The sequence below is a fragment of the Buteo buteo genome, chromosome 9, assembly GCF_964188355.1.
Source record: "Buteo buteo chromosome 9, bButBut1.hap1.1, whole genome shotgun sequence".
NCBI lineage: Eukaryota > Metazoa > Chordata > Aves > Accipitriformes > Accipitridae > Buteo > Buteo buteo.
Genome location: NC_134179.1, coordinates 10,740,397 through 10,768,324, shown reverse-complemented (window position 1 = coordinate 10,768,324; position 27,928 = coordinate 10,740,397). Strand labels below are relative to the sequence as shown.

General features: G+C 41.5%; 3 protein-coding genes across 5 annotated transcripts; 2 read left to right on the top strand and 1 right to left on the bottom strand.

Moving 5' to 3' along the window:
- The first annotated feature begins 260 nt into the window (after positions 1-260).
- Positions 261-11,902, top strand: MTIF2 (mitochondrial translational initiation factor 2). 3 transcript variants are annotated; one of them, XM_075035365.1, is made up of 15 exons: positions 261-342; positions 948-1,070; positions 1,738-1,975; positions 2,477-2,582; positions 3,878-4,049; positions 4,456-4,616; positions 5,042-5,218; positions 5,750-5,889; positions 7,112-7,236; positions 7,744-7,948; positions 8,814-9,066; positions 9,761-9,901; positions 10,732-10,896; positions 11,106-11,246; positions 11,644-11,902. In XM_075035365.1, exons 3-15 carry the CDS (start codon positions 1,751-1,753, stop codon positions 11,811-11,813), a joined length of 2,181 nt encoding a protein of 726 aa, XP_074891466.1. In that variant the 5' UTR covers positions 261-342; positions 948-1,070; positions 1,738-1,750; the 3' UTR covers positions 11,814-11,902. The 3 variants fall into 3 exon arrangements, with proteins under 3 accessions (XP_074891466.1, XP_074891467.1, XP_074891468.1); XM_075035366.1 differs by lacking the exon at positions 261-342 and having other exon boundaries at positions 440-1,070; positions 1,689-1,975; XM_075035367.1 differs by lacking the exons at positions 261-342; positions 948-1,070; positions 1,738-1,975; positions 2,477-2,582; positions 3,878-4,049 and having other exon boundaries at positions 4,514-4,629.
- A 561-nt stretch (positions 11,903-12,463) lies between these two features.
- On the bottom strand, positions 12,464-14,662 carry RPS27A (ribosomal protein S27a). Its single transcript, XM_075035368.1, has 5 exons — positions 14,476-14,662; positions 13,932-13,986; positions 13,715-13,800; positions 12,981-13,112; positions 12,464-12,661 (listed from the first exon to the last, which is right to left on the bottom strand). The coding sequence occupies exons 1-5, from the start codon at positions 14,521-14,523 to the stop codon at positions 12,512-12,514; spliced, it is 471 nt and encodes a 156-aa protein (XP_074891469.1). The 5' UTR covers positions 14,524-14,662; the 3' UTR covers positions 12,464-12,511.
- A 194-nt stretch (positions 14,663-14,856) lies between these two features.
- On the top strand, positions 14,857-26,104 carry CLHC1 (clathrin heavy chain linker domain containing 1). Its single transcript, XM_075036689.1, is given in 6 exon segments — positions 14,857-15,591; positions 18,085-18,215; positions 18,827-19,901; positions 20,415-20,491; positions 21,654-21,832; positions 24,824-26,104. Coding segments are annotated over 4 exon segments (507 nt in total). The 5' UTR covers positions 14,857-15,591; positions 18,085-18,215; positions 18,827-19,860; the 3' UTR covers positions 25,034-26,104.
- Positions 26,105-27,928: the final 1,824 nt, after the last annotated feature.

The window sequence follows — 27,928 nt, the reverse complement described above, 5'->3', positions numbered from 1 at the left end:
AAAAGCGAACATCTCCTGGCAGGCAGGAGAACCCCAAATTTAAGTGTGTCTCTATATATATATATATAAAAAAAATAATTCCCGAAACCCTAGGACGAGGGTAAGACGGCTCGGAGAAGGCCGGCAGCCTTCGGGTCCTGTGAGGGGATCTCCCGCCTCCTGTGAGGAGAGGCTCCGCCCCCGCCCGGGAAGCCGAGCGTGGTTGCGCGCGCCGCCGGCCGCCAGTGCGCCGGCGCGGTGCCCTCGCTCCACCCGGCGCCTGCGCAGAGAGCGGCTCGCCCGGCCTCAGGCGGGGAGGGCGAAGCGGGCAGGCGGGGAGCGGGCGTTGGGTTCCCTCAGCGGGTCTGTCAGGGCGGAGGGCCGGGCCGGGCCGGGCAGGCCAGGCCAGCGCTGTCCCGGGGCGGGGGACAGCGGGGGAAGGCTATGGGGGGCTGCGGTTGCGGGGAGGGCTGCAGCTGGCGGGTCTCGGGAGCTTGGCGGCCGCACGGTGGGGGTCGTTGCGGTGTAGTCCCGCTCGCAGCAGGGTGAGACTGTTTCTGAGGCAGCCGTTCGTGTTGGTTCCCCCCCTCTCCCTCCTCCCCCGAGGGTGAAGGCGGTTTGTTAGGCGAAAGGCCTGTGTAGTCTGGCGGCTTCTCTGCAGTAGTAGCCAAAACGATGAGCGTGAGAGCAGTACGAGCTAGAGGGGTGCGCCTGTCCCAGCCAGTGGTGACCCGCGGGCCCCGTAGCCGGGAGTGGTTTCTTTGCAGTTAGCAACCTCGCGTGGATTTCTCCTCTGTGAGCTTGTCCAGCCTCGCCTTGACCTTATGTTAGTTTTCGGTGTATGCAGCGTCTTGCAGCGGCCCCTCGGTTTTACTGATTCTGCCCCTTTAAAGTTTTCTTTAGGGGCGGGGAAAAAGAAAAAAAGTTGCTTTTGGTTGGTTAGTTTGTCATCTGCTCACTTCCTGCAGGTAGCCGGAGACGAGAGTTTTTAAAGGGACCGCAGTCATTCTGAGGAACTAATAGCATTTCACTCATTTGGAGCTGCTTGGAAGATGGTACAAAGCCACCTTTTTTGAGAGAAGACACAGAAGGTACAGAGAATGGTATCACTGAGCAGAAGGACGAAATAGGCAACTCTGAACAAGGAGAGAAGTTCAAATAGGAGACTGTTGTACAGGATAATTAGCAAAATTACTCAGACCAAAGTTAAGATGGTTAAAACAAGATGTGGGATGATCTGATAGAAGCATCTTGGAAAGCTTAATTGCTAAGCCAGGGCTTAGCCTCAAAGGACATCTCTGTCCATGTGACAACACTGGTATTACGTCTTTTAGTGGTGGTATATGCTCATGTAAGCGACATTTTGCAAATGTGTTTTACTGGCTTAGAGAGGTAGGTTGCACCTGGATCACTCTATCAGTGTAGCATGAGGAGTGCAAATACCCCTTTTTTCCTAGGTAGCATCAAAGAACCTGAAATGGGGACTTTAGTAGTTTATATTAAAGATCATTGGAGATAGGTGAAAGATTTGTAAGCTGTGGCAGTATTAGTAGATCTGTGTGTCTGCAGTGGGACAGTGGAGAAAGGTGAAGTACTTAAGGAAACTGAAAAACTGAAACAGTTACTAAATAGTTCAACTTTCTCAGCATTAAAAAGCCTGTTTTGAAAGATAACATTTGTGCCTTGTGTTCCTGTCCGTATTATCATAGGAAAGAGGATCTTTCAGCTTTGAGACTGATTTCAGTGTGTCCTTTATAGTTTCAGTGAGGAAATGAATCGAGGGTTGATCCTACAGTTTGAAAATCTGGTGCAGTTACGTGTTGCTTGCCGGCAGCTGCGTACTCTCTCCTACAGAAAAGTTTACAGAGCACAATGGAAGCCTGTGCAATCATCTGCGCATCCCGTGTGGTCCGTTCTTCTGTATCCGCAGTTCTGGCAAAAAGACAAATTAATCAGTGTTGCCTTACTGCAATGCAGACATCTAGCTACAAAGGAGGTAATTAATAAAATCCAGTAATCTCTGTTTTTATGTGAAATTTCAAAGTACAAGAGCTCAGTTTGAGCATTTTAATTACAAAAAAAAGAGCTTTATTAATGAATATAGAGAAGTTCTTATACATTTGTAAGACAAAGTGTACTTAATGTATGACTGTATTGTGACTCCCTCTCAAATATTGACTTAAAGTGCTTATGCCAGCAGCATCGTGAATCTCGCAGAGGCAGGAGGAAGTTATTACAAACAAAAATGAAAATTTTGTTGATTTTTTTCCTTGTTTTGAAAAATTAAAAATGAAAAAATATTTAAGTATAGTATGCTATATGTTTTAAATAGTACAATCTGTTAAGTCATTCATTTATTGTAATTCATTAGTATTGTAGTAAAAAAAGATGCATTTACATCATATAGCTTGAGACCATTTTCTTTTTAATATTGTGTTTATTATTTCTTAGTTTATGTCAGCTATGTGTTCCTATATATGTCTCTAATTCCACGTAGGGGACAAAAAAGAAGAAAAAGAAGATACCACTGACAAAAGGTGAAGTGGAGATAAGGCAGAAGATGACTGTTGAGGAACTTGCACGAGCTATGGGTAAAGATATAGGTGAGAGCCTGCTCTGTTGTTTGAGATTGAATGAAACACAGCAGTTAAAAATCTATCATGCCACTTTCATGAGTGGTAAAGGCAAAGATGAGTACGGTGGCATTAGTTAGCGGGTGCTAATCCCTCCCTTAGCAAGGTAGACTGCGCTCATAGCAAAGAAAATGTTGGTAGACACAATGGCAGACTAACAAGGAAAAAAAGTCGGGCCATCCAAAGTACCAGGCAAGACACTTTGATGTGAAGAAGCCAGGACTCTCTTCTGTCTCCAGCAGAAAGGCTTCAGATCCATGTAGACTGCTCTTTATGATTGTGTTTCTTAAGTGCTAAATTATTCTGGAAGGAAAAATGTTGCACCCTGGTTTGTCGAAGCTGGACCCCTGTGAGTAAGAATTCATGGCTAAAGAGAGAAGGCGCAAAAGAGCTTCAGTCCCTATTCCAACCCTGGGATCAGGAATCTTGGATTCAGGAGCAATATGTATTTCATTAAAACAGTCATTCGATTAACTGGGAGCAGGCAGGACTTGTCTGGAAACACTCCCCTCTTGAGGTGACTGCCCTAACAACTGGCTTACAGAAGCAGGCTTGTGCTTTTAATCCCATGAACCATTCCTGGTTGTATAGCGGCTCAGCTTGACCAGCTTTCAATGATGTTTTAGGAGGGTTACTAGCATGTTTTGACTATTGACATTTGAAGTAATTCCATACCTGTGTAATACCAATCCCCAATGTCTTTTTATCCAGCTGGGTACTTTTTCTGGCAAACTTCCCTCTCAGCAATGAGGAGAGAAGCAGAAAAGTCTGTCACGTCTTGCTGTACATTTCTGATATAGATTTGTAGTGGTACTTAGGTCAACAGGTAGTAATTTTTGACTGCTGCAGTATGTTCTGTATCTCTACCACCAAGGAAGGTGGCATATGAACAGATTTATCAAATTTCCTTCCTCCTTGAATTGCTTCTTAGCTATTTGATTTAGATGAGTTTCAGTTGGTTTGTTCTTAGGGGTTAATGGGAAAGTAGTCTATGAAAATCTGAGTGAAAAATAAGATTGTAGCATCTAATGAGGCAGTCATTTTCAGTATACCTTTCTGAATCAAGTTCTTCATTGCAAGTATGTAGCGTAACAGGAACTTTTAGATAAATCTAACTAAAGGGAAAACGCTTGCTGAATGAAACATACTAGCACGATACAAACTACTAATGAAAAAGTCTTAAACTGGATGAAGTGGTGGTGAGGGGGGTTGTCCCACATGTTTTTGTGGATGTAATTGTTAAATGCCTTTATTTTTTTCTTCAGATCATATTTATGAAGCACTGCTGTACACAGACGTTGACCTTGATTCACTGGAACCAGATTCTGTCTTATATGAAGACCATATCAAGCTGATTGTTAAAAAATCAGGAATGAAGTATAAATCAGCAAAACTGAAAGAGGAAAAAGAAAGAGAAAACACAGATGCTGTGAAAAGGTAAGCTCTGTTCTTTTTGGGTCTTTTTATCCTATTTGTTTCTGCAAGTGTTTTTCATGTACTGTATTTTCTTTATTGTGATGGTATGTTGATAATACCTGATATGGCCACAATCTGATAATTTTTAAAAGGTAAAGCTTACTATTTTGATTTCTTTGGCCATAAAACTGAAGAAAAGCCAATTCTTCTTTAATATACTGAATTGCTGTATTAATTGATGCAGGAGTAAGACTAAGAGGGCTAACTGTGTCGTGTAGCTAGGATTTATGATCATGGTGGGGAGAAGTTAGCCTCACCTATTGATCACTAAGTTCTGGTAAATGGCTCTTCATTAGTCATAGTGGACATGCATGTCTCTCAGTAAACTTTTTTGGTACGTAAAAACAAGTTCTTGTTCTAATTGTAGGCCTCCTGCAGACCCAGCAGTACTAACCCCACGTCCCCCGGTTGTTACTATCTTGGGCCACGTCGATCATGGGAAAACAACCTTACTTGACAGTCTACGAAAAACTCAGGTGGCATCAATGGAAGCAGGAGGCATTACGCAACACATTGGTGCTTTTCTTGGTATGATTGAAGTGTACGTGCTTGTGTATAAAATGGTTTACTCTCCGTGTTGCATAGCGGGCTGACTTGCTGCCAGTTCATTGGGCGAAAAATGTCGTGGCATAAACAGTTTGTATGTAAGCAGTGAAAAAGGAAATCATAACTTGTGATAACTGCCATAAGTGTGGATGGGACTTTGAAGTGTATTGTCTGCGGAGTTGAACTTACATTTAGACTATTTTGGATTATGAAGGATTCCAGGGCACTTTTTCTTTCCTGAGGAGTTAAAAGCACCTTTGACCTCCATGCCAACAGTTACCTGTCTGCCTAAAATATGTTACTATTATTAAGAAAGTTCTTGAAGGAGTGATGCTTGATGTACAATAGGTCAAATAAAGCTATGTGAAATGCTGATTTTAAAACATACCATATGCGTTTTTCCACAGTGCATTTGCCCTCTGGGGAAAAGATAACTTTTCTTGATACTCCTGGACATGCAGCTTTTTCAGCCATGCGAGCAAGAGGTACCAATGTTACTGACATCGTCATACTGGTTGTAGCAGCAGAAGACGGAGTAATGCAACAAACTATAGAATCCATTCAACATGCTAAAAATGCAGGAGGTATGGCGTTTAACTTTGTTAACGGTACATTTTGAAGTGAGTGGCAAGCCCAGTACACAAAGTTAATATACAAGATGTGTGTTACTATGCAGTTCAAATAATGAGTGCTTTGCAAACGTTTATTCACCTCTCAAAAGAAACTCCTTGAATTGTAATCCACAGAGCTTGGGAAGTAACCGTTGTAGTCCCATTCCTTCTCCCCTGGGAAGGTGTTTGAAAAATACACAGAATGTTGCAGTAATACATAAAGAGAGTAAAATACTAATATTTTTTTGCAGGACTTGCAGGTTTGCCAGAAGAGCACTCAAAGGGGGTGTGTGCGGGGTTTATTGTCGGGGTTTTTTTTCCCTTCCCATATTAGGATAACTCCTCTAGCTTACACACGGTTGCTCAGATCTCAGTGGCTGCTCAATAGGCACCAAGTGAGATGATTTGTTCTAAGTGGTCATAACCTACTCTAACCTTTTACTGCAGCTGTGCTAGTAGCAGCAAGTTTTGGTTAGGTTGGTAATGAGTTTGTTCTCTTTTTAGTTCCTCTTATCCTCGCCATTAATAAGTGTGACAAACCTGAAGCTGATCCTGAAAGAGTAAAGAAGGAATTGCTGGCTCATGATGTGGTCTGTGAAGAGTTTGGAGGTGACGTTCAAGCTGTGAATATTTCTGCACTCAAGGTAAAGTTTTGGTGGAAAAAATTTTGGTGTTCCTGGGTATCTAATATATGCATACAGCTGCGTTTTTATTTGGCAGCTGGAAAATAAAATGCTTATCTTCCTGGTATTTGACACCTTACCATGAGCCAAGCACTGCTGGGTCTCACCAGAATTATTTGAAACATGCTCCTATCGTATTTTGAGGCTCAGACCTTCAGTGAGCAATAGTAATCTCATTTTTCTTCTGGAAATTTAGTGGATATTTTTCAGGTTAACCCTAATTTCTGTTTTCTCATATATTTGCTCACTGTATGGAATCAGTGCAAAATCAATGTCTGTGATAACGCTATGCATGAGGAGAAAAATTCAAACAAGGGTGAATAAATATTTTCCTAACACATGCCTAATCACAGGAACATAGTTTCATAGCAGTCTTACAAGATTTACCATCTTATCCTTGCAAACAACTGATAGGTAAAAACCGAATTAAAATCTGAACTTGAGGTTTGTGGTGGCTAAAGTAGCTTTGTCCAAACTGATGAAGCAGTGCCTTAGCCTTATTGCTATCTTTCTAAATGCATCCCAAGTAATTTTCTAAAATTTCAGGCAAGTTCAAGACCTTTTGAAGTCATGCCCTTACACTTAAAATAGGCGTACATAGAAATGGCTTCTCCATTCACCTCTGTAGCGTATGTTTTGCCCTAATTTCCTGTAGACCTGGATCTGATGACTGACAGCTAGCTCGTTGTACCTGTTCTCAAAATGTAATTAGAACAAAGGGGAAAAAAAAAAAGAAAACAGACCAACAGTTTTGTCTCTTTGATGTCCTGGAGTCTTGACTGGGTGGTAGATGTCATCAAGTTTCAATTTGGCTGTTCAGGTGTTTTGTTTGGGTTTTGGGTTTTTTTAATTTGTACTGCTAATGTACTTGTAGCAGAATATTGCAAGGTCTTTTTCTGCATGCTTGACCTGGATGCTATGAACAGAGAAGCAAAGAAACTGTCCTTCCGAATGTTTTGTGCATTCTGGACTAGCTGTGCAGCAGTCTTAATAGTTCATTACTTCAGTGCCATCTTGCTTTGAAGGCAAAGGGATCTGTGCTATTGGACTGTATTGCATTGTTAGAAATTCTGAATTAAATGGGGAAATTTGGCACTAAGATTTCAACTCTGATCTTACTTTTATTGGGCGTTTGGTGTTTCCTTTATTCTTTATATATTATTTTGTGCATGGTTTTATGCAGGGTGAAAACCTGATGGTTTTAGGAGAAGCAACTGTTGCTTTAGCAGAGATGTTAGAACTGAAGGCAGATTCCACAGGTTTGGTAGAGGGGACTGTAATTGAGTCTCGCAAAGACAAAGGGAAAGGGTAAGTAATCTGCCACCTTTCCAACTTTAATGAAGCCATTTGTAACAATGGAGAGATACTGTTCAGGTGGTTTGTACCTCAATATTTATGTTTAACATTGAACTTTTTGTTGTTGTTTTTAGATAAAACTGTAACAGTTTCTTTGCAGTGTTTGTAACTAAAGCATTGAAGTGTTGAATTCTAGAAAGTTGTTGGGGTTTGGGGTTTTTGCACAGGGTGGAGTGTCACTTAATGTGTAAAATCAGTCTGTTGCTGATTTCACAAATGCCAAGTTTTGTATTGATCTGCAGAAATGAAAAGAGTATAGTACAGGTTTTGGGCTTTTGCAAGTCACTTTGAAATTTTATTAGTGCTCTAATAAAAAGTGTCATAGGAATATTCTGTCTGTGATCGATCACAAGTATGTTCTGTTTTGTCTTTGCTTACCTGTGCTAACCATGAAAACTGTCAGGAGTCACTTTAATTTTGTCTGTTGTTTTTTTTTTTTTTTCCTCTGCTCTTCACTAGTCCAGTTACCACAGCCATCATCCAAAGAGGCACTCTGAGAAAAGGCTGTGTTCTGGTTGCAGGGAAGACCTGGGCAAAAGTGCGTTTCATGTTTGATGAGAATGGCAAAGCTGTAGATGCAGCCTCTCCAGGCATCCCAGTGGAAATCATGGGCTGGAAGGAAGTCCCTTCAGCGGGAGATGAAATCCTTGAAGTAGAATCTGAGGTACAGAAAAAACTGTTTAATGGAAACTTTATATGGCAGGATGAGAAGGAGCTGAGTTAAAAAATAAGTGATAGCTTTCATTCTAAATAACCTGGATAATCTGATGAAAGATGAAGGCCGAGCAGGGGTATTAAGAGACCTGAGCTAGGTGTTCTGTAAGAGGAATGAGGATTTGCATATTGCCTCTTTATTTTCCACTGTGCCCACCTCTCCCCTGCCAGACTGTCCTCTCCTCATCTCCATGCACCCAGATTAACCTGCTTTACAGTCACATGAAGAAAGCAGGCTGTCTTTGGAATTAAAGATGAATCACCTTTGGTTCATGCTTTTGCTTCTCATGGTCATCCTGCCTTCCTCCACGCTTTGTTTGCAATGACTGGAGTCCTGAATGGCTTCTGCTGGGGTAATCTGGGATATGTTTAACGTGTTCCTTTTCTAAAGGCACGGAGGACTTTTCTCTTTCACATGATTACACTATCATTTTATCTGGAGAACAGTCCAGTACTTAATGGTATCAGTGTTTTAATTTTAGAATGAGAGAACTGGTTTCTGACAAAATAATATGCATAAAATATAGCTTGAAATAGGTGTTGTGAGAGCTGGACAAATACCACATGAAAGAATGAACAGTAATTTATTCTCCTCTCCAGTGCGGAGATACCGTAAAAATAGGCCTTGGGTGATGTTGTGTCCCAGGGAGGAAGCTGTTGTGCTCATTCTCTGCCATCCTTGCAGCAAAATCTGTTGTTAAATATGAAAGAAAATGAGTGAGCCTGTAGAGAAGATGCAAAAGGATGAAACTGCGTTAATGTGGAGTTTTCTGATGCAATGCTTTGAAAAGTAATGTTTCTGTCTTCCTCCACAGCAAAGGGCACATGAAGTTGTGGCTTGGAGAACCTATGTTGAACAACAGGAGAAGATGAAAAGGGAGATGGAAGTTATTGAAGAAAAGCAGAAGGAACACAGGATGGAATATGAGAAGAAGCAACAGAAGCTAGTCCATCTGACCTGGAGACAGAGGAAAGCGGTGCTGTACAAGGCCAATAAGCATCTAATGTTTTCAAAGCCTAAAGAGAGAACAGAGATGGACAAAAACGTGCTATCAGTAATTGTTAAAGGTGCTGTCCTATTCTGTTTACTCCTCCTTTGTTTTTGTGCTTCTCAAATGCTCAATCTGAAGCATAGCTCTAAATTATTAACTAAATGTCTGTTACCAGAAGTTTGATCAGCTTAAAACTGAACAGATTATTGACCTTCTCTCAGTAAGGGGCAGGGCATCAGAAAACATCCAGTGGTCAGAAGGATGCGCTTCCAGCAGGGCCAGAGGAACAGGAAAGTTTATGAGCCCAACCCCCTTACCTAGGAACTTCTGAGTAAAACCCATATGACTGCCTAAATATATATAAATTAAAAAATACATATTAAAAAAAAAATACAAGCTATATGAGCAGCAGTACTGCATCAGCAAAATGGAGGACAAGAACAACTATGTGTTGGTTCAAGTGGGACAGTAGGAACTTGGTTTGACCTCACATTTAGTGATACATAAGCAGTGATAGTAGTAGCTGAAAAACTATGCAAACTTGACCTGAAAATGACAGCAGTTATGGAGCCTCTGGTCCTATTGTATTTATTCAGTTCATTTTTGGAATTAGTAGACTTGTTAGATGTATTTTAACGTGCTACTGAAAATACAGTAAGAATGACAGATGTCAAAAGACTTTGTTGCGTGGGAGTTGTCATTTCCTTAGTTCTACTTCAATGTTTCTTTGATGTATACAAAGTCAGCAATACTTCCATTTGTACACGCAGGTGATGTAGATGGATCCGTTGAAGCTATTCTGAACATTCTGGACAGCTATGATGCTGAAGATGAATGTAAATTGGATATCATCCATTTTGGAATGGGAGATATCAGTGAAACCGATATAAATCTTGCTGAAGCATTTAACGGTGAGTGTGTGTTTAGAAATCCATTTACAATTAGTACAAACTCTTCATTGAAATGGGTAGGTCTCATTCTGGTTTTGTTTTCTCAATAATAATTAGCAGCATCAATAAGGTAAACTTACATGTATCTTAAAAATTTTCCCTGTAACAACAAACAGTAGTGCGGACAGGGAAGGCTAAAAATCTCATGAAAATGGAAGGACTCTGACAAGCTGTTGCCAGTAGTTGTTAAGGTTAAACTCTTGACTCTTCAGGTTGCTTTATGATGCTTAAAACAGGGCAAAGCTAGTAAAGTAGGTTACAAAAGAATTTCCTTTTGCTCAGGGAGGTAATTGGAAAGACTGTCAGTTGTTCTTGTTCATACCCCATAATTCTCACCTGCTGTAGAGGGTGTGTGGTCCTTGGACCTGCCATAGTCCACAGCTGGATGAGAATGATTTAGAGTTTACTTCCAGCTTAATTTGGACAACCAAGCTGTTTTTCCAGCCCAAAAATGGGAGGTCCTTATCCCTTTACGTAAGCTCTGGTGAGCTGTGTGTAAGCCTTAGTTTCTGCTTTGATACCTCCAGTTCTGTCATCAGGGAACTTTTCTGTGAGGGTTTTTTTTGAGCCATTTGTCTTGATACAAGGTTAGTAGCAGTCGATGTGCGATAGTGGGCAAAGTAAATGGTCCCTCCTTAAAAGGGAAGCAGTAGTAAAATTCTTGTTTCTTGTTTTGCTGACCGCTAATTCTAACCTGTGCTGCAAGTTCAACATACAGAATAGACACAGCAGACACTTTCGCTTAAAGAGCTATCTCTTGTAGTCATCACTTGCCAATTTTTATTTATCAGGTGTTGTATTTGGATTCAGTGTGAAAGCCAATGACAGCATTAAACAGCTCGCTGCTAAAAAGGGAATAAAAATTAAGCTTCACAATATCATCTACAAATTTATTGAAGACTTGAAAGATGAGCTAAATAGCAGACTACCCCCATCTGTGGTAGAGAACACAATAGGTGAGTCTTCATTGTTAAATTTTTGCTTCGTAATGTGGCCTTTTATTCTCCAATGAAATATTTGATACAATAGGAACATTTCATATCCCTCTGTAGTTGCTTTTCTGTTTTGTTATAAAGCTGGGCAAGTGGAAGAGCGTACCTTGCTTCTACTTATTGCGAGTTTGTTATTCTTGTGTGCTTCATACAGCTTTACTTTTTTCTTTTAGGGGAAGCTTCTGTTCTCAACATCTTCTCTGTTACAGTAGGAAAAAGCAAAATTCCAGTAGCTGGATGCAGAGTACAGAAGGGGCTGCTAGACAAAAAAATGAAATTTAAGTTAATCCGTAACAGGGATGTTATTTGGAAAGGTAAGTGCAATTGCCATAAAACGTGTATTTGCATTCAGAATTAGACACTGCTATTTCCCTGTGGAGTTAGTGTAAAATGTGTGCATCTGATCGTAGGGGGATCCTGTATGTGATTTAGGATGGAGTTGCTTCAACTAGAGCCACTGTGCTGTTAGCTAGACTTTTTTCTAACAACTGCCAACGCTGCTGGGAAAGCAGTAGCATCACAGGCTTTACCTGCTGAAAAGGACTGATGTCTGACTTTGATTAGCTTAAAGTGCTCACAATCCCTATTTTTTCTTGCTTTCAATTTGTAGCTACAAGGTGAAACATTAATTCTGTAAGAAGGGCAAACCAAAACACTTTCATGCTCTGACGTTAGTGGGCTCTCTTTCTTTGATGCACTTTCTCTTTGTAGGATCTTTATCATCACTGAGGCATCATAAAGATGATGTCCAGGTAATAAAAACGGGTATGGATTGTGGATTGAGTTTGGACAAGCATATAGAATTCATTATTGGAGATGAAATTATCTGTTATGAAGAAAAAGAAGTTCAACAGACAACTTCCTGGGATCCAGGATTTTAAAATACATTTGAATACACTAACACCAAACAACATGTATTATTCCCGTCTGGCCTTCAACTCTTAACATTAAATGAACTTTCAGAGATTCATATGAGCTTCTTTATATGTGATGTTTATATAACAAAGTTCAGCTTTTAAAGCTCCCAGCCTACCTTACTGGAAAATGGGATTAACTACAACAATTAATTGCAACCACTTCAAGTGTCTAAAATCATCATGGTATAAATATTTCTGATGACTATGTATTGGTTCCAGAATAGCTGAGCCATCTTGGTGCTGCTATACAGTTTTTCAGTATGTAGTCTGCATTTTCTTAGCAGGACTCTACTACCTTTTTCCCTAGCATTGACCAACTTGTAGACATGACTTCAGACCTCTTGATCTCCTATTTTTCCAGATTAGAACTACTGTACTGTCTACTCCTCTCATGTTTAAAGAGACCACTTCTAAGGTTAGCTAGCATGTTGGGTTTTTTTCTCTGCCATTGCTGCCCATTATCTCCTTTGAAGGAGGCCTAACTAACCAAAGCCGCTCTAAGCTCAGTTCTAGAGTCAAAGTATTTCATCGTAGTTGGCCCTCAGCATCCAAAGTTTCACAGGTTTTTCTCACTTATCACCAGAGAGGACATACAGTGCCACAGGAAGCAGAAATAAATCCTTAAACCGTAAAGAACTTCAGATTTTTATTGTCTGGTACATTTACTTGTCTTCTGGTTTATTGAAGCAGTATGTCAGACAGCACTTGCCACAATAGTGTCTGTCAAAGTGACTAGCCATGAAGACTCCAGCTCCACATTCCTCAGAGGGGCACTCCCGGCGCAGACGACTGATCTTGCCGTTCTCGTCCACCTGGGAAGGGCAAAGACGCAACAACTCATATATACTCAACACCTTTTAGCACCAATTATATTTTTGAGTGTTTTTCTTTGGCAGAGTAGTTTGTGATAGTTACTACATCAAACTTCTTGAAGCAAAGTTCAGAAGTGCCCAAATGCAACAGTCAGTTTCTCATCTATTTAACAGGTGGGATATTTGCAGATAGAAGGACTTTAAATGCACCAGGCTACATGCAGGCTCATTACAGGCTGCATATCCTGTAACCAGTCCCTTCCTGATGACAGCAATGCTTTTTGTCAAGTTTCCCCTAGAGTTTGTTCTACATACATACCTTGTAGTATTTGAGCACTGCAAGCTTAACCTTCTTTCTCTTATGCTTGTTCTTCTTGGGAGTAGTGTAAGACTTCTTCTTTCTTTTCTTGGCGCCACCACGAAGTCTCAGCACAAGGTGAAGCGTTGATTCCTATTTGTAAAACAAATGAAATAGACTCACAATGCTTTCTCAAGACAAAAGTAGTATTGAATCAGGCTTCTTTTATCTACAGAAAGTAGATGTTGAGCAGCAGGCAATTAGGAAAGCTCTAGAAGGATTATTCGCTCCAGAGAACAGTAGGCTGCTGCATCCCAAACCCCAGAAGGTTCAGTTACTGTAAAATCTGTCGTGCCTGTATTCCTCAGTTCTAACTGCAGTTGCAGAATAGTTTCATGACAGCTATTTGTTGCTCCTCCTTTCTAGTTAATCTGGCAGACAGGAGCAAGATTTTTCACATTAGCCCCCGAAATCAGCTCGCCACAGTGTGCGGAGGGCCAGGGCTGACAGAAGGGAAGCATTGAAAGCAGAAGCTGTGAGAAATGTTTTCTTCTGACCTGACACTATAGACTGGGCTGCAGCAACTGTCGGTTCCAGTCCTAGTACATCCCCAGTCGGAAGTGCTACCCAACCCTAAATCAACTGCTTTGGTTGAATCCATCTGAAGCATTTCTTAGGCCCAGCGGCAAAGGTCAGTCTGCTCAGACAGCCCCAGCTAGTTGGTACTACACCACTGCTCAGCCTTTCCTACTCACTTTTTGAATATTGTAGTCAGACAGCGTGCGTCCATCTTCTAGCTGCTTACCAGCAAAAATCAGTCGCTGCTGATCTGGAGGAATGCCTAATGGTGACATAAATCAAGATTAAATGACATTCTGTAATAAAATAACAAGTTGCTGCAGACAATCACATCTGCGTAGGATACATATCAGTCCAACAGAGAAGGGAATAAGAAGTGCATCTGGAACTTACCCTCCTTATCCTGGATCTTAGTTTTTACATTTTCTATAGTATCAGAAGGCTCAACCTGTTACAAAACAGAACAGGGGCGTGAAAATGCGCTTTGCCTTTTAACTAGCCCAGGCAAGCAGACGAACCATGAGGAGCTTCAGAGTCACGGCCTGAACGTTCGGCCGGCTCAGCCCCGCACGGGGCAGCCAGCTCCGGGCAGGCCCGGCAAACGGGGCGCCCGAAGGCCCCGGGCAGCGGCCGGGCCGGCGTTTCTCCGCGCATCCCGACATTCCCGTGGCCCAGAAGACACCGGCCGGGCCGGCGGCGGCCGCCGCGCTGCAGCACACGGGGCAGCACGGGAAGCCCGAGGAGGGCGGGCGCGGCCCCGCCGCCACCGCCGCCCGGGGCCGAGATGCGGCGAGGCCTGCCCGACCTCCGCCGCCCCGGGCCGGGGCGGGGGGTCGCGCCTCCGCAGGGCAAAGCGAAACCCTCCCCACGCACCGCTCCCGCCTCCCCTCGCCCGCCGGGGCAGCGCGATGAGGAGGCCGCGGCGGCGGCGGCTCACCTCGAGAGTGATGGTTTTCCCCGTGAGGGTCTTCACGAAGATCTGCATGGCGAGGCCGGCACCTGCGGGGGAGAGGCGGGGAGGGGACGACGACGCGGCCACGCGTGCGGCCGCGCAGCGAAGACTGACCCGCGACCTGCTCGCGGAATGGCGGCTCCCCGAAAGAGCGCTGCGCCGGCCCGCACGGGGTTTCCACCCGCGCCGGAGGAGGGGCGGGCGGCGCGGCGGGACTACGGCTCCCGGCGCGCCCCGCCGTTGCCAGCAGCGCTGGGGCATGCCGGGAGCTGTAGTCCTGGCCGAGGAGTGCCATGGGAGTGGTAGTAGGGAGGGGGCGCGGCGGTGAGGGGGAATTACGGCTCCCACAGTGCACCGCGGCTCGGCTCGCGCAGGGGCAGCCGCCAACGGTCGCTGGGGGGCCTGAGGAGAGGAGGCGGCGGGGCTGCCAGGGAGGGGTTCCTCAGCCCGCCTGAGGGCGGCTAACGGGGTGCGCGGGCGCTGTCTTTGTAGGGAAGCGTTATGCATACTATAGCTGCGTTTCGCGGTGGCCGTTGGTGTTGGGATTGCGGGTTTTTCAGGTAGCGGTGTCTCCCCAGGTCTGCACTGCAGGGTGAAATCCCAGAAATTGGTGTCCTCGCCTCGGTCCGGCCCTGTGGAGGCAGTTTAAAAACGTCTTAAGGCCACCTTGCCACCTGCAGGTTCCCCAAGACCAATGCCAAATTTATCTGGGTTTGTAGGGCAAATATTTTTAGTTAGAAAAGCCATAGGTAAGTTAGGAATAGAGGAGCACTGAGAATCACGTTAACTTGGAAATTACTTGTTAGGTGGTTTTATGCTTATGAATTGAATATGTGAAGTGTTAGAGCAGAATGAAAACTTGCTTGAGTATCACCTGATGCTATTTTAACAATGTCAACTCTTCTTCTAGGTTTTGATCTGAGGCAGTTGTTGAAAAAAGGAGGAAAGAGGTTTAGGCTTTGCGTGAGAAAGGTGCTACGTTGCTGTGCCAAACCATGGTGTGGGAGCAGAGGAACATTCTGTCTTCTCTCCCACTCTTTTTTGAGAAGGACAGGAGATTTCTGCAGTGTACGAACATATTTATTGACCGAAACTGAGCAGGTGAGTTGCACTGAGCAAGGACCATCTGAGGAGTGTGTTTCATTGTATACAGTAATGCATTTGACAAGGTAACAAACACTTTTCAGGTAAATGAGCAATGAACAGTAACTAATAAGTAAAAAGTGGTTTGCTGCTGCTTTGTCTTCTGGAGGAAAAGGGTATAAGCAGACCGATTGTGACCTGTTGGTGTTGTTACAGAAATCAAGGACTGGTATATTTTCAGCTGTGTTTTATGCTCCTGTGTACGCTGCAGTCAAATAGAAGCCATGAGGATGAATTCATACTCCCAGAAGTTACAGTAGGGTTCATGCTTGATGACCACTTTTCTTAACTTTATGGCAGTTTTGAAATGATAAAACATTATAAAGCTGTCCTAAAACAGGAAAAAATCTACATAGCTAAAAAGACCTATGACATATATCCCATATGCCCTGTATCAGCATTAACGGCTCTTCAGTTCAGCTGAAAGGTTATTGCTGAAGTTACTGAAGGACTCCTGCCTGCCTGATTGTGTCTGCCTTTTTCAGATGCTGACTGAGGTGGGAGGTGCCAAGAATAAGTAAAGATTCTTAGTTTTCCAGATGGATAGGAATAAGGATTACTGGGTCTGCTTTTAAATCTTGAGTCGGACTGGTATTTTAAGACATGAAAATGCACAGCCCCTGCTCCTTTGGTTTTCCCCACCTGTAAGTGCTAAGGACATAGAATCATAGAATCGTTTAGGTTGGAAAAGACCTTCAAGATCATTGAGTCCAACCATCAACCATGCCCACTAAACCATATCCTGAAGTGCCTTGTCTACAAGCTTTTTGGATACTTCCAGGGATGGTGACTCCACCACTTCCCTGGGCAGCCTGTTCCAATGTCTGACAACCCTTTCAGTAAAGAAATTTTTCCTAACATCCAATCTAAACCTCCCCTGCTGCAACTTGAGGCCATTTCCTCTCATCCTATTACTAGTTACTTGATAGAAGAGACCAGTACCCACCTCACTACCACCTACTTTCGGGTAGTTGTAGAGAGTGATAAGGTCTCCCCTCAGCCTCCTTTTCACCAGACTAAACAACCCCAGTTCCCTTAGCTGCTCCTCATAAGACTTGTGCTCCAGGCCCCTCAACAACTTGGTTGCCCTTCTCTGGACACGCTCCAGCACCTCAATGTCTTTCCTGTAGTGAGGGGCCCAGAACTGAACACAGGACTAGAGGTGCGGCCTCACCAGTGCCGAGTACAGGGGGACGATCACTTCCCTGCTCCTGCTGGCCACACTATTTCTGATACAGGCCGTGATGGGACATGTAGTGCCCATCTAGAGAAAATACCTTTTATTACATGGAAATGGTTGCTGCAGCTGTCCAAATAAGTGCTGATTGCCTTAGTCTTTAATAATGTTTGCGATTACCAAATCTGAGGTAAGCTTAGAGGCTGTCTTTCACAATGTAAAACTTTTCTGTATTTTCATCATCTTGAACAATGTTACTTGCTTTTGGGGCTGTTTTTTATTATATTAGAGCAGCGCTATGGAGCTTCCTCTAAGGAGTATTATTTTGTCTATTCATTTTATTTTAAACCTATCATGCTTATCAGAAAGTTCCAGAAAGTTGTTTTTCTGTTAATTCTCTCCATATAAATATTGCATCCAAAAATACATTCACGGATATTAGAGTACGTTACTGCATACAAGAATATCCTGACTTAAGTCAAACAGGAATATGAGGCATTTATTGCCAGAATCTTCATGGGAGATTAAAGCTCTGGAATCTGAGTCCACAACTCTATTGTACTATAGGAAAAGCGCAAGAGAGCTTGAAAACAGTAAGTTATCTCTAATAATGTTTAGAGCAAAATATGCCGTTTTAATTAGGACATGAATAATTTAGTCATAGCTGGGTTCTCTCATTTATATTTTTTAAATGTTTCAATTCTTGTTTTATTTTTATATGGAAGCTGCCAATGATTGTGTAAAACCTTGCTAATGTGGTGTTAGATTTCTGCTCTTAACATCCTGGTGCTGATTCTTGTGCAGTCAAACTTGAGGTGTAATCAGCAAAGGCTTTGCTTGCAGAAAAACTGGAAGATCAGGCTTGGAAGTTAAAAAAACACACAGATTCTCTCCACCTGTAAAAACAGTATAGCCTCAAAGTGAGGCTATTGCATTGCTAAAATGCATGGTCTGAGGTTGAGAAATACAGAAAAGTGAGTGAATTGCTCACTTTTTCTCATTTACTGTCTTGTATTGAGGGAGTATTGTTATGTAGCTGCAGTGTGTAGTAGGATTCCCAAGAGAGCCAGTTATCTTGCCATATGCAGTCTGAAGTAGAATAATATGGCAAACTGGAGGGACAGGCTTTACTGAGAAAAGCAGAACGGTATGGCAGCGAGCATAGTTCAACAACTTTTGGTACTGATATCCTTGCAACCTGATGGGTAAAAACAAAAAGGTAACAGCTTCTGTTTTACTTTTGTTGTTGTTGTTTGTGGGATTTTTCCCTCCAGAATAAAACCTATTCAGAAGAATTCTGCAAAAATTAAAAATGTAATATCAGAAATTCATAATGTGAGAAAGGTACCCTCTGAAACCTTTGGCAGCCCAGAGAAAACAGCACATCCTCTTAAGCCCATCCCAGGTAAATCTGATATCCTGCTGGTTTGAGAGTTTATTCTACATTAAATATTTAAAAAAAAAAAAATATATAAAACCAAAACTAAAACAAACAGCCCCAAAAACTAAGCCACCCAGGGTAGTGCAATGTATCAGCAAAATGCAGATCCCTTTGCTGGAATGCAGAACAGCAGTGACCCAGTAGAAATAGGGAGGTGTAGTCTTGAAGAATAATGTATTCAGAGGGTCTTTGCTTTTGTGGGAAGCTGCCCCTGAGGGGGGGCACAGCCTGCATTACTGTTAACAGCCGGCTTTACTGCCCACAGTTGGGAGCTCATGAAAGGCATTTTCTTCTCCCACGAGCCTGAGTGTAGAAGGATCACTCAGCTTGGATTCTCTTTCTAAACGTCTCAGTTAGACAGACGGGTGCTGGAATTGAAAAAAGAAAGGGGAAAAAAGTATATCCCTCTGCAAAAAAAGACTAAGTTAGAACAAGAACTCCTGCACTTACTGGCCTTATGAGATACAGCTGAAGCAAAGAGAAAAGCTGAAGCTCAGGTTCAAGTTTATATCTGCAAATATTTTTAATTTAGATGTGTTCCTTATGTCACGTAGACTTTCTTTTTTGTCTTACAGATTGAGGTTCTGTACATTGATCAATTATTAACATAGATACTGTTGATACTATGATGAAGATTTCTTGATTTGGATAACTGTGCTGATCACGTACATCTTTCCCTCTAACTATCCACAGACATGCTCGAGTTTTGTTAGTTGCAAATGCTATTTCTGCCTGGGCAAAATCGGACAAGATTGTCACCCTGCAAGATCTCCTCTCTCAGATCATGAAAAAGAAAACAGATGAAAGAGTTAAAGTCATTAAAAATGAAATGTCAGAACAATTGAGAATAAGAGTATGAGACTAGACAATCAGCAATAGTGGACTAAGAGTTTGGTCTTTAAGATGATATCTTTTATTCCTGTCTGGTAACTTTTGAGGGCACTGGCAGGAAAACTGAGTTTAACTGATGCTGTAAAAGGTGTTTCCTAAACAATCATCTGCTTAAGGAGATTGTTTCAGTTCTTGGGGGGAAAAAAAATAATTCTCAGTTTTAAAAAAATATGTTTTCACATAAATGTATCAGTTGGTAAAGTTTGTGGTTATTTGTTTTGTTGTTTTTTAATTTTTTAAATGCTTTAACAATTTCAACTCTGATTCGCTTGTTGAGATAGTGATGTGGTCATTCTACATTGCCATGTTTTGTATTTTGGCTCTTGATGTCCCTAGTAAAATGGCTGAAGATTCACTTCAATATATTGAAAAATAAAAAGAATATGGTTATTGTGCTCTGCATCAGCAGTTTGCAATATCATAGTTAATACATCATATTGAATGCAGTCCTTCCAGGACACATTCTTTTTGTGACCCTTTTGGTGTTTGTAAAAAGTGCTGGTGTTGCAGCCATGCAGGTTAAGTCAATTGTTTATCCATTTTCAGAGGTTCTTCTTTGGCCCTTTTTCTAAAGGGACTGAAATTGAAGAGACCAGCTGTTTCCTGTGTGGTGAAAACTGACAAACTAATCTTAAATATATTTCTGTGTGTACAGATGAAAATGTGCAACTTGAGGGTTTTTCAAGTGTCCAGATGCCTGGAGGAAATTGGACATTAGATGCCTTTGAAAATCCCAGTAATGCAACTGTCTACTTCTAGGTGCCTGGATCTCACTGCTAATACAATCCCGTGATATTAAAAATAGGAATGAGTTCATCAATTCATCTCGTATAGCCTGCTGTGTAACTGTTACACAGAAATAACTCTTTCCTATTTCTGGCCATTGATTAATTAGATTAGTCCTTCCCAAATCACAGTCTTTTAGAAGACATATTAAACTATAGTTCTCTTCTCAGTTGCCCATAGATAACTGAACTCCCTCACAGGTTTCTCAAAGTTTTCATTATGAACACTGTCAGAAGCACTAGGTAATGAGGCAGAAGAGATGTAACTGGATGTGTGGAAACAAAACTGCTGCTTCATACTGGAAAATGGTATGATGAAGATGTACTAGGTTTAAATATGTATATTTTGAAGCTGTGGATTCTCAGTGTTTGGGTTTCTTGACTAGATTGCTATACCATTAGCCAAGCATTTTATGTATGTATCTGTGTATTTAGTGTTTGTATAACATATCATGTTCTGTACTTTTTTTTCCTTCCTCTTTCCTAGTTTCAGTGACTTACTTCCAAGTGGTCAGTATGATGCTGCAGCAACTTACGCAGTAAACTCTCCTAGGGGAATTCTTTGAAAGGAAGAAGCTCTGAAGTATCTTAAGTGTAAGAACTTGATAATTGGGTCCATTCTTACAGGATTTTAGTTGATGTCAGTCTAGTCATTTCAGTGTTTAAGAATTTGGGATTTATCAAACAAGAATTGTTTGTGTGGGTTTGAAGCTTATGTTTAATATTCCAAATTGAAGGTAAGAAAAGCTGTAAAGCTTTTTTTTTCCTCCTTTGTTGTATGTTAAGGACATGCCCTAAGAGGCAGAAAGGGAGATAGCTAACTCACAACCGCTGCTTTTCTTACTGTTGGTGAGGTGTTGGGTTAAGCAGTGATCTTAAGGTCTAGTATAAAGCTGTTCCTAACGCAGTGCTGAAACTGTTTTATTTCTACTGAGAAATTATGTGCATTAGGCAAGAGCAAAGGTCTACCTGCTAGTTTGAATGTCCAGTCCTTACTGTTATGTGTGTAATTTACTCAAGCTTAGTCTTTTGAGTCATAAAGCAATATTCTAGTTAGATTCATTAAAATTAGTTTCTGAAATCTAAGGTACATATAAAAACTATTGATGATTTTAAATATCCAGATAAATACAAACTAGTCTTTCTAATTTTGTCTTCCTCTCAATGTTTTTGTTTGCATTTGGCAACACAAAATTCAGCGATATTGATGATGTCAGAGACTGAAGCAGTGCAGTATTTTGTCCCTCCTTTGAAGGAGCCATAGGAGCATTGCTGAACTCTACAAGATCAGCGTTTCTTTTTGTCTGCATATTTTATTGCCTTTTGTTCAAGTTTTAAAGGCAATAACTGAGAGAAAAACTGTGATAAACTAATGTTCAGGATCTGTATGACAAAACTACAAAATTTGTAGTCCTAGTAGCAGATGTTATATCTTCTATATTCTCACTTGAAAAACTATATTTTTTAAAGACTACCCTCCCCACCCCGAGATTTACCCATTACCTGTTAATGGTAAAATACTATCATGAACCCTCTGCCTTCAGTTTTGAGCAGTCTTCATTTGGAGTAATTAACAAAGGATCTGATATGACTCAAAAGATTTAGTAAAAATTTTGTCAGAGGCATTTGGCGGTTCTCAGCAAACAAAGTCTAAAACTGAGTTCTTAAATAGTGAAAGATACTTTTCTGGGTGCCCAGCCAATGACTTTTGTTTTTGTCCTCATAGCTGTTAGCTGCCTTGAAGGAAGAAATATCCCTTTGCTGAAGGATTTTGACACTCTGATAAACTCAAGTACTGCAGCTGGACACCCTCCAAATTCAGCCATAACTCTGGAAGCAATCAAATGTGCATTGTCTGAAAAGCAATGAAATCTATTAACACACTGGGTTAAACAGTAAAGGTATGTCGTTCTGTGTAGCATTCGCTACATATCAAGGTGCCACGCTTAGATCACTGGTCGGCCCGGACCAGGGAAAGAGACAGATAACACACGCAGTGTGAGCGCCAACTTCCACCTTTTATTGCGCAGTTAATTCCTTTTATACTAACAAGGGGAGGTGGGGTTACAGGTACATCACAAGACTGCGACTAACCCTCTAACTTTCCGTGACATCGCGAGATCTTCCGAACGCTGACCCCTACAGTTCTGCACTGAGATTCACGGAGGATGCCATCCTCCATTACTTCCCAAGTCATGAGGCTTTGCCTTTTCTTCAAAATAAATCCTTTCAAACAAAACACAACGAAAAATACATTAATGGATTCTTTTTTGTTGAATCCTAAATTCAATACGAAGGTAGACCAAAAAAGCAATATCAACAGCTCCTTCTGAAGGGCACATTTTGTTTTGGTTGCTGTCAGCCTTTCTTACAGCATTGTAGACTCCAGTTTTGTTTGAGACTCTTTTCTCTTACATTGTACTTAAAAACTATACAGATATAAGATTTTCACAGCCTACTGTGGATTAAGAAACCATAATTACTATGATACGGATTTCTTTCATTTTATTGGCAATGTCAGTACCAGATCCACATTTTCAAACACAATTACACTAAAAACGTGCCTAAACTGTAAACCCTGTACCTGCACTTGACCTCTGTTTTCTCCATTTATGGGGAGAGGATACAATCATACTTGAATTTCTAGAAATGCATCTGTTTCTGCATTTTTGATTTGGAGAAGACATTTAAGCTGTCAGAGATATGTTTTCCTAATACAGTGCAGATTTGTTTGAAATGGTGAAAATCCTACTAGAACAGTCTGGTACTGAATTAACTATAATGGGTGCCTCTCTGCTGAAAGACTCTTGTGAAGAGCAATAGCGTTCTGTAACGCTAGCCCATATTGCAGTTTTAAATTGAGATTCTAAACCACCTTGTGTCAGGACCAAAACACCACTTTGTTTCAGTCCTAACCCATAAGCTATCCTACTAATGCAAAAAACCTGTTACAGTCTGCCATTTTGACAGGCTGAAATCATCATTGTTCTTATAGTAATAAGACCTAGCTAGTTACAACATCACAGTGAAACAGTGTTTCTGAAGCCATGCTTTATGACTACCTTGGGAATCATAAAATGTTACTAAATGCAATGTTAGTAGACAATGGCTTAGTTCCTCTAGGGTGGAAAAGCAAAAAGCAGCTGTAATTTCTAGTTCCAAGTATTACAGATGTTTGCAGTAGTGAGGGATCTGCAAATTGCTTTTAATTGTTTGCTGGAGAAGCCTGTTGAAAAATACTCTGTTACTGAAACATAATGATGCCTTGTTTGTATAGGTAAATAGGAGCTTTACCTCCGATTAAGTTCTGTACTGGTTTTAAAACAGTCTTTTGCAAATACTAAAAATAAGCAAATAAACTCTAAACCACTTAGATTGTAGGCAAAACTGGTAGCAACACCTGTAGCAGACAGGTTACGTAACACTTGACAGTATAAATATGTAATTGCCACACTATTTTGTTGCACTATGCTATACAATAATTGCCATGCTACTGTGCCACTGTAATTGTGGCAAAATTTTATCTATTTCCCATTCCTGTGTTCTTACGTAGAATTTCTTAGGAAAGTGTTAAAGCCAGCTGAGCTACTTCTGAGAGTCATACTACAAAATAGCTTGGTTTTGTTAATATGGCAAAATTTCCTCCAGTCTTTCTTTGAATCTTTGTACTTTGGAGAAAATGTGAAGTTGGATAGCAAGCTATGGTTATTGCCGTTTTCTGTTCTAATAATCCCAGGAAATCTGACTAGGCTTCTAAAACTCACTTTTTTTGGACATGTTCCTCTGAGTTTATTGTGAGACTGACAACAAAAATTACAAATACCACCAGTACTGAGTAGACTGGCTTCCTCAGGCTGTGCTGTGGAATGCCCAGCCACAGCCGCTCTGCTCCGTCATAGCTTGGGAACAACACAAACATTTCCTTATTCCTGAAACCAGCCTTGAATCTCCCATGTCCAGGAACACTGTAAGGCTGCAGTTGTTCCTCCCAAGTGCCAGGGACTGGAATTACAGTAATCCCTGAAAGAAACGTCCTGTTGCTTCCTATTGCTTTCAGTGCTCTTAGAGCCTTCTCTGCTGCAGTTGGGAGATTACAGAAAAGAAGGAAGAGTCCACTTTCTCAAATATGGAGAATTAAGGCTGCAAGAGGGGCAGAAGAGCTGAAAGGGGTATAGTTTAATACTTACACATGCAGAAATATGCCCATCTACACAATCCACTTGTTGTAGCTTGTTTTGAAATATTACAAAGTGTCCTGGTTTTGGCTGGGATAGAGTTAATTTTCTTCCTAGTAGCTGGTATAGTGCTGTGTTTTGTATTTAGGATGAGAACAATGTTGATAACACATGGATGTTTTAGTCATTGCTGAGCAGTGCTTACACTAAGTCAAGGACTTTTCAGCTTCTCATGCTGTCCTGCCAGCGAGGAGGCCAGGGGTGCACAAAGCTGGGAGGGCACACAGCCAGGACTGCTCACCCAAACTGGCCAAAGGAGTATTCCATACCATGTGATGTCATGCTCAGTATATAAAGTAAGGGGAAAGCTGGCCAGGGGACTGCTGCTCGGGAACAGGCTGGGCATTAGTCGGTTGGCAGTGAGCAATTGTTTTTCATTTGCGTCACTTGGTTTTTTTGCGTTTTATTTCTCTCTCTTTCTCTTATTTTCCTTTTCATTACAATTTTTTAGTATTATTATTATATTTTGTTTCAATTATTAAACTCTTCTTATCTCAACCCACAAGTTTTCTTATTTTTACCCTTCCGATTCACTCCCCCATCCTGCCAGGGGTGAACGAGTGGTGGTGTGCTGCTTAGTTGCCGGCTGGGGTTAAACCACAACAAAGTTATGGAACACACTAGTAATGCTGGTTTCTTTTATTACCTTGTCTTCTTCCAGTTAACCTTTTCTGAGGCAGTAGGAGATATTATTTATGACTATGGGAAAGTGGGACCAAGCAACAAGTCAAAATGCCTGGCTTTGGCTGAGGTCACGTATGGTCAGTCTGGTGCACACAAAAAAGTTGCTCTGTGCCTATGTGAACAGCACCAAATTTCTGGAGCAATGGATTATATTCAGCAACTGGAGCATTTTTCTTCAGGTAGATAGTAAGGCACTTGTATTGTCTTTCATGATTGTTCTACAATATGTTTATTTCAGGTTTAACAGTGATTTTTTGACCACATTTGTATAGAAGTCATTTGAAGTGAATACAAATATCTGAACTTCTGTCGTGTTTACTGAGACGTCAAGAGCTCTGTTAAATGTCCCTATGTGTTTTATCATAATGTCAATACATGCATGCTCTGATGAAGTAAGGAATTACTTTTTGTATACCTGCTAAAAAATCTCCACAGCTGTGGGATAATTAGAAGAATAGATACATAGCGAACGAGAGACACAATGGGGCTGTTCAATCTGAGCCAGAGGCACCTGGAAGCAGCAGGCCTCAAGGACTCGGCGAAGGCTAACTGTTGCTACAAAGTTTGATGAAACAGGCACAAAAAGCTAAGCAAGATGGGCCTATGTGACCGAAGGCAGGACACCTGGCAAGACAAAGAGAGGAGGAATCGTTCGCGTGATCAGAAGACCTTATCCAATCGAACTATTGCTTTAGGCGCGTGGACAGCACATGTTAACCAATCAGTAGATGGCTTGTGCATGGCTATGGTATATAACCAAGTGCTACGCAGCAATTAAACGGAGAAATCACTTGATCCACAGTATCTGTGTCGGTCCGTTTCTCCCCAGGGCGAGACCCTGGCTATCTGTCGTTTCTCCTAGATTGTCGCGATGGGAAAACGCGGCACACAGCATTTTGGCAAGGACCCCAGTAGGAAACTGGGGGGGTTCTCATAGCCTACAGTTCCAAAACCAAGGTTGATTTGGCCCTCTCTGGTGGATCGTAAGTTCACTAATCAAATGATTAAAGGAAAGAAGGGTGCCCTGTGTTCTTTCTTAGGTACCTTTCTACTTAGCCACCTTCTGGTGGTGTCCTTTTTTAGTTCTATATGTATTCTTGCTTAGACTGTTGTTACTCAGTTGAGCTACAGTTTTTCATTCTTCTTTTATTTCCTGGTCATATTTCAGATAATTTTAAGGGAGGATTTTCAGGTTATCATGTCTTCTAGGGTTTGTTGATTTTCTCATTCCATGAGATTTCTAAAATAATTGCAGGAAAAAAAATTCTTTATATATATTTTTTTCAAATAAAAGGTTAGATTTTAATGTCACCACTAGCTTTTCCACAGTGTTCAGCGAAATCAGTCAAGATCATTGTAGGTTTTTATGGTGAGGAAAGGGAGAGGTAACCATATGCAAATACATAATAAACTTGGTATTTGATGTTTCAGAAGATTATTTCTTTCTATTGGAAAACTGTCCTAGCACTGCATTAATTCACTGTCTCAGTCAACAATGGATTATAAAACCACTGTTTTCGTCTGTGGGGGCTACAATCCTGTCTTTTATCTCAGCTAATCACAAAAAACATCGTTCTGAGCTATTGGAGGAAATGAGCAAGAAAAGTAAGCGCAGCAAAATTTTATTAACAAACTTCTAAACTTGAAATTTTAATTCAACTCCTACTTCAGCCTATAAATTACTTTGGATTCAGTGCTCCTAGTTTGTAATGTGATCTGAATAAAAGCTTTTCCTTCACAGGGAGCTGAACTGTGCATTCTCGCATCTTCTGGAGTTCCCAGGGATGAGGGTCACTGTGTCAGATTTGAGGGCCCATCGTGCTTGCACTCACACACAGGTTCAGTCTGTGCACCCCTTGGGGCAACCCTGCCACTGAAAGAACTCTGCAGGCACTTTGCTTGCTTCTAGCAGAGCCTCTATAGTCAGGCTCTTGGGCAACCTGCAACTTCAGCACTTACTGCTTAGGACACAAAAAAATAAACAAAGTCCTACTGTTCTAAGGTTTGTAGGTTTTCAGAGGGACTCTTTTTTGCACTGCCAGACACAGCGGCAGAAGCTCTTCAGGCAGCATGAACTCAAGCCAAGGGCAGACAGCTGCAACAAACCACATGGGCAGCAAGTGGCAGGTTCTGAAACTACTGTGCAGACAAACTAATACCTAACTGCCTGGACTTGCCCAGGAAAAGTGCTTAAATTTAAAGACAATATTTCTGAAAATTAGGTTTTCTGCATCCAGGGATGGTTGTTGGCATCTATTGTGCTTATTGTGTCTTGCTCCAGTAAACTGCCCTTAACTTCAGTGCCTGCAACTACCCTGTCATTCTGTTGCTCTTACAGGTTTCAGAAGTGATTTTGAGTGCAATCAGGGGGTTTTAAGCTTTTTAAATTAAAATAAACACTGTTTTTCTTATGAGTCTTCAATCAGCTTTTTTTTTTTAACTCAGTCTTAGGATTTATAGTCCACCTGGAAAAACCGTGAATGATTTGTGCAGTATGCTTGTTATGGATAGTACAAAGCTTATTAAGGCGAATGTAGGATCTTTAAATGCGGTTGGTTTTTCTTGGATGCATTTGAACACATTATTATAAATGATACCGTCTGTACTTTGGAAGACTGGAATAAGATAGCAGTTGCTTGTGCAGAAAATAAGCATGAAAAGTTATCCCAGAAAATCGTGTTGATTCTCACCTCACAGGATGGAGTGTTTGAAAATTCACCACTTGATGAAAAAGATGGAAGGTTAATGGAACATGTTTTGTGGTAGTTTTTCTGTGTAACAGCAGAGGGAGCTCTTACAGCAGTCTAGCGAGGAATCCTTTTCACTCTTTGTAGGAACCGTAGTAAACACTAAGCATGCAGAAACAGTGCTGAGAATAATTTTACCATTGAAGCCTGAGCCTGATGGAAAACTACCAGACAAGACTCTTAACAAGCAGCAGCAATGAACTATGTAAATATTTCCTTCTGAGACAGGTATGTAAGCACATGGTAATCTTTTAATGGAACTTATCTTCGAGAATGGAATGCAAAGCCACTATGAGACAGAGGCACAGGATGCCTCAAGACTGCACAGGTGTCCC

Bases quoted from the DNA above. Each gene is read 5' to 3' on its own strand.
- MTIF2 (XM_075035365.1), top strand. From the start codon at position 1,751: ATGAATCGAGGGTTGATCCTACAGTTTGAAAATCTGGTGCAGTTACGT. The intron at 5,890-7,111 runs GTAAAGTTTTGG...GGTTTTATGCAG, and splicing joins TGAATATTTCTGCACTCAAG to GGTGAAAACCTGATGGTTTT. The intron at 9,067-9,760 runs GTGCTGTCCTAT...TTGTACACGCAG, and splicing joins GCTATCAGTAATTGTTAAAG to GTGATGTAGATGGATCCGTT.
- RPS27A (XM_075035368.1), bottom strand. From the start codon at position 14,523: ATGCAGATCTTCGTGAAGACCCTCACGGGGAAAACCATCACTCTCGAG. The intron at 13,987-14,475 runs GTGAGCCGCCGC...GTTTTGTAACAG, and splicing joins GGAAAACCATCACTCTCGAG to GTTGAGCCTTCTGATACTAT. The intron at 12,662-12,980 runs GTATGTATGTAG...TGCCCTTCCCAG, and splicing joins CAGTGCTCAAATACTACAAG to GTGGACGAGAACGGCAAGAT.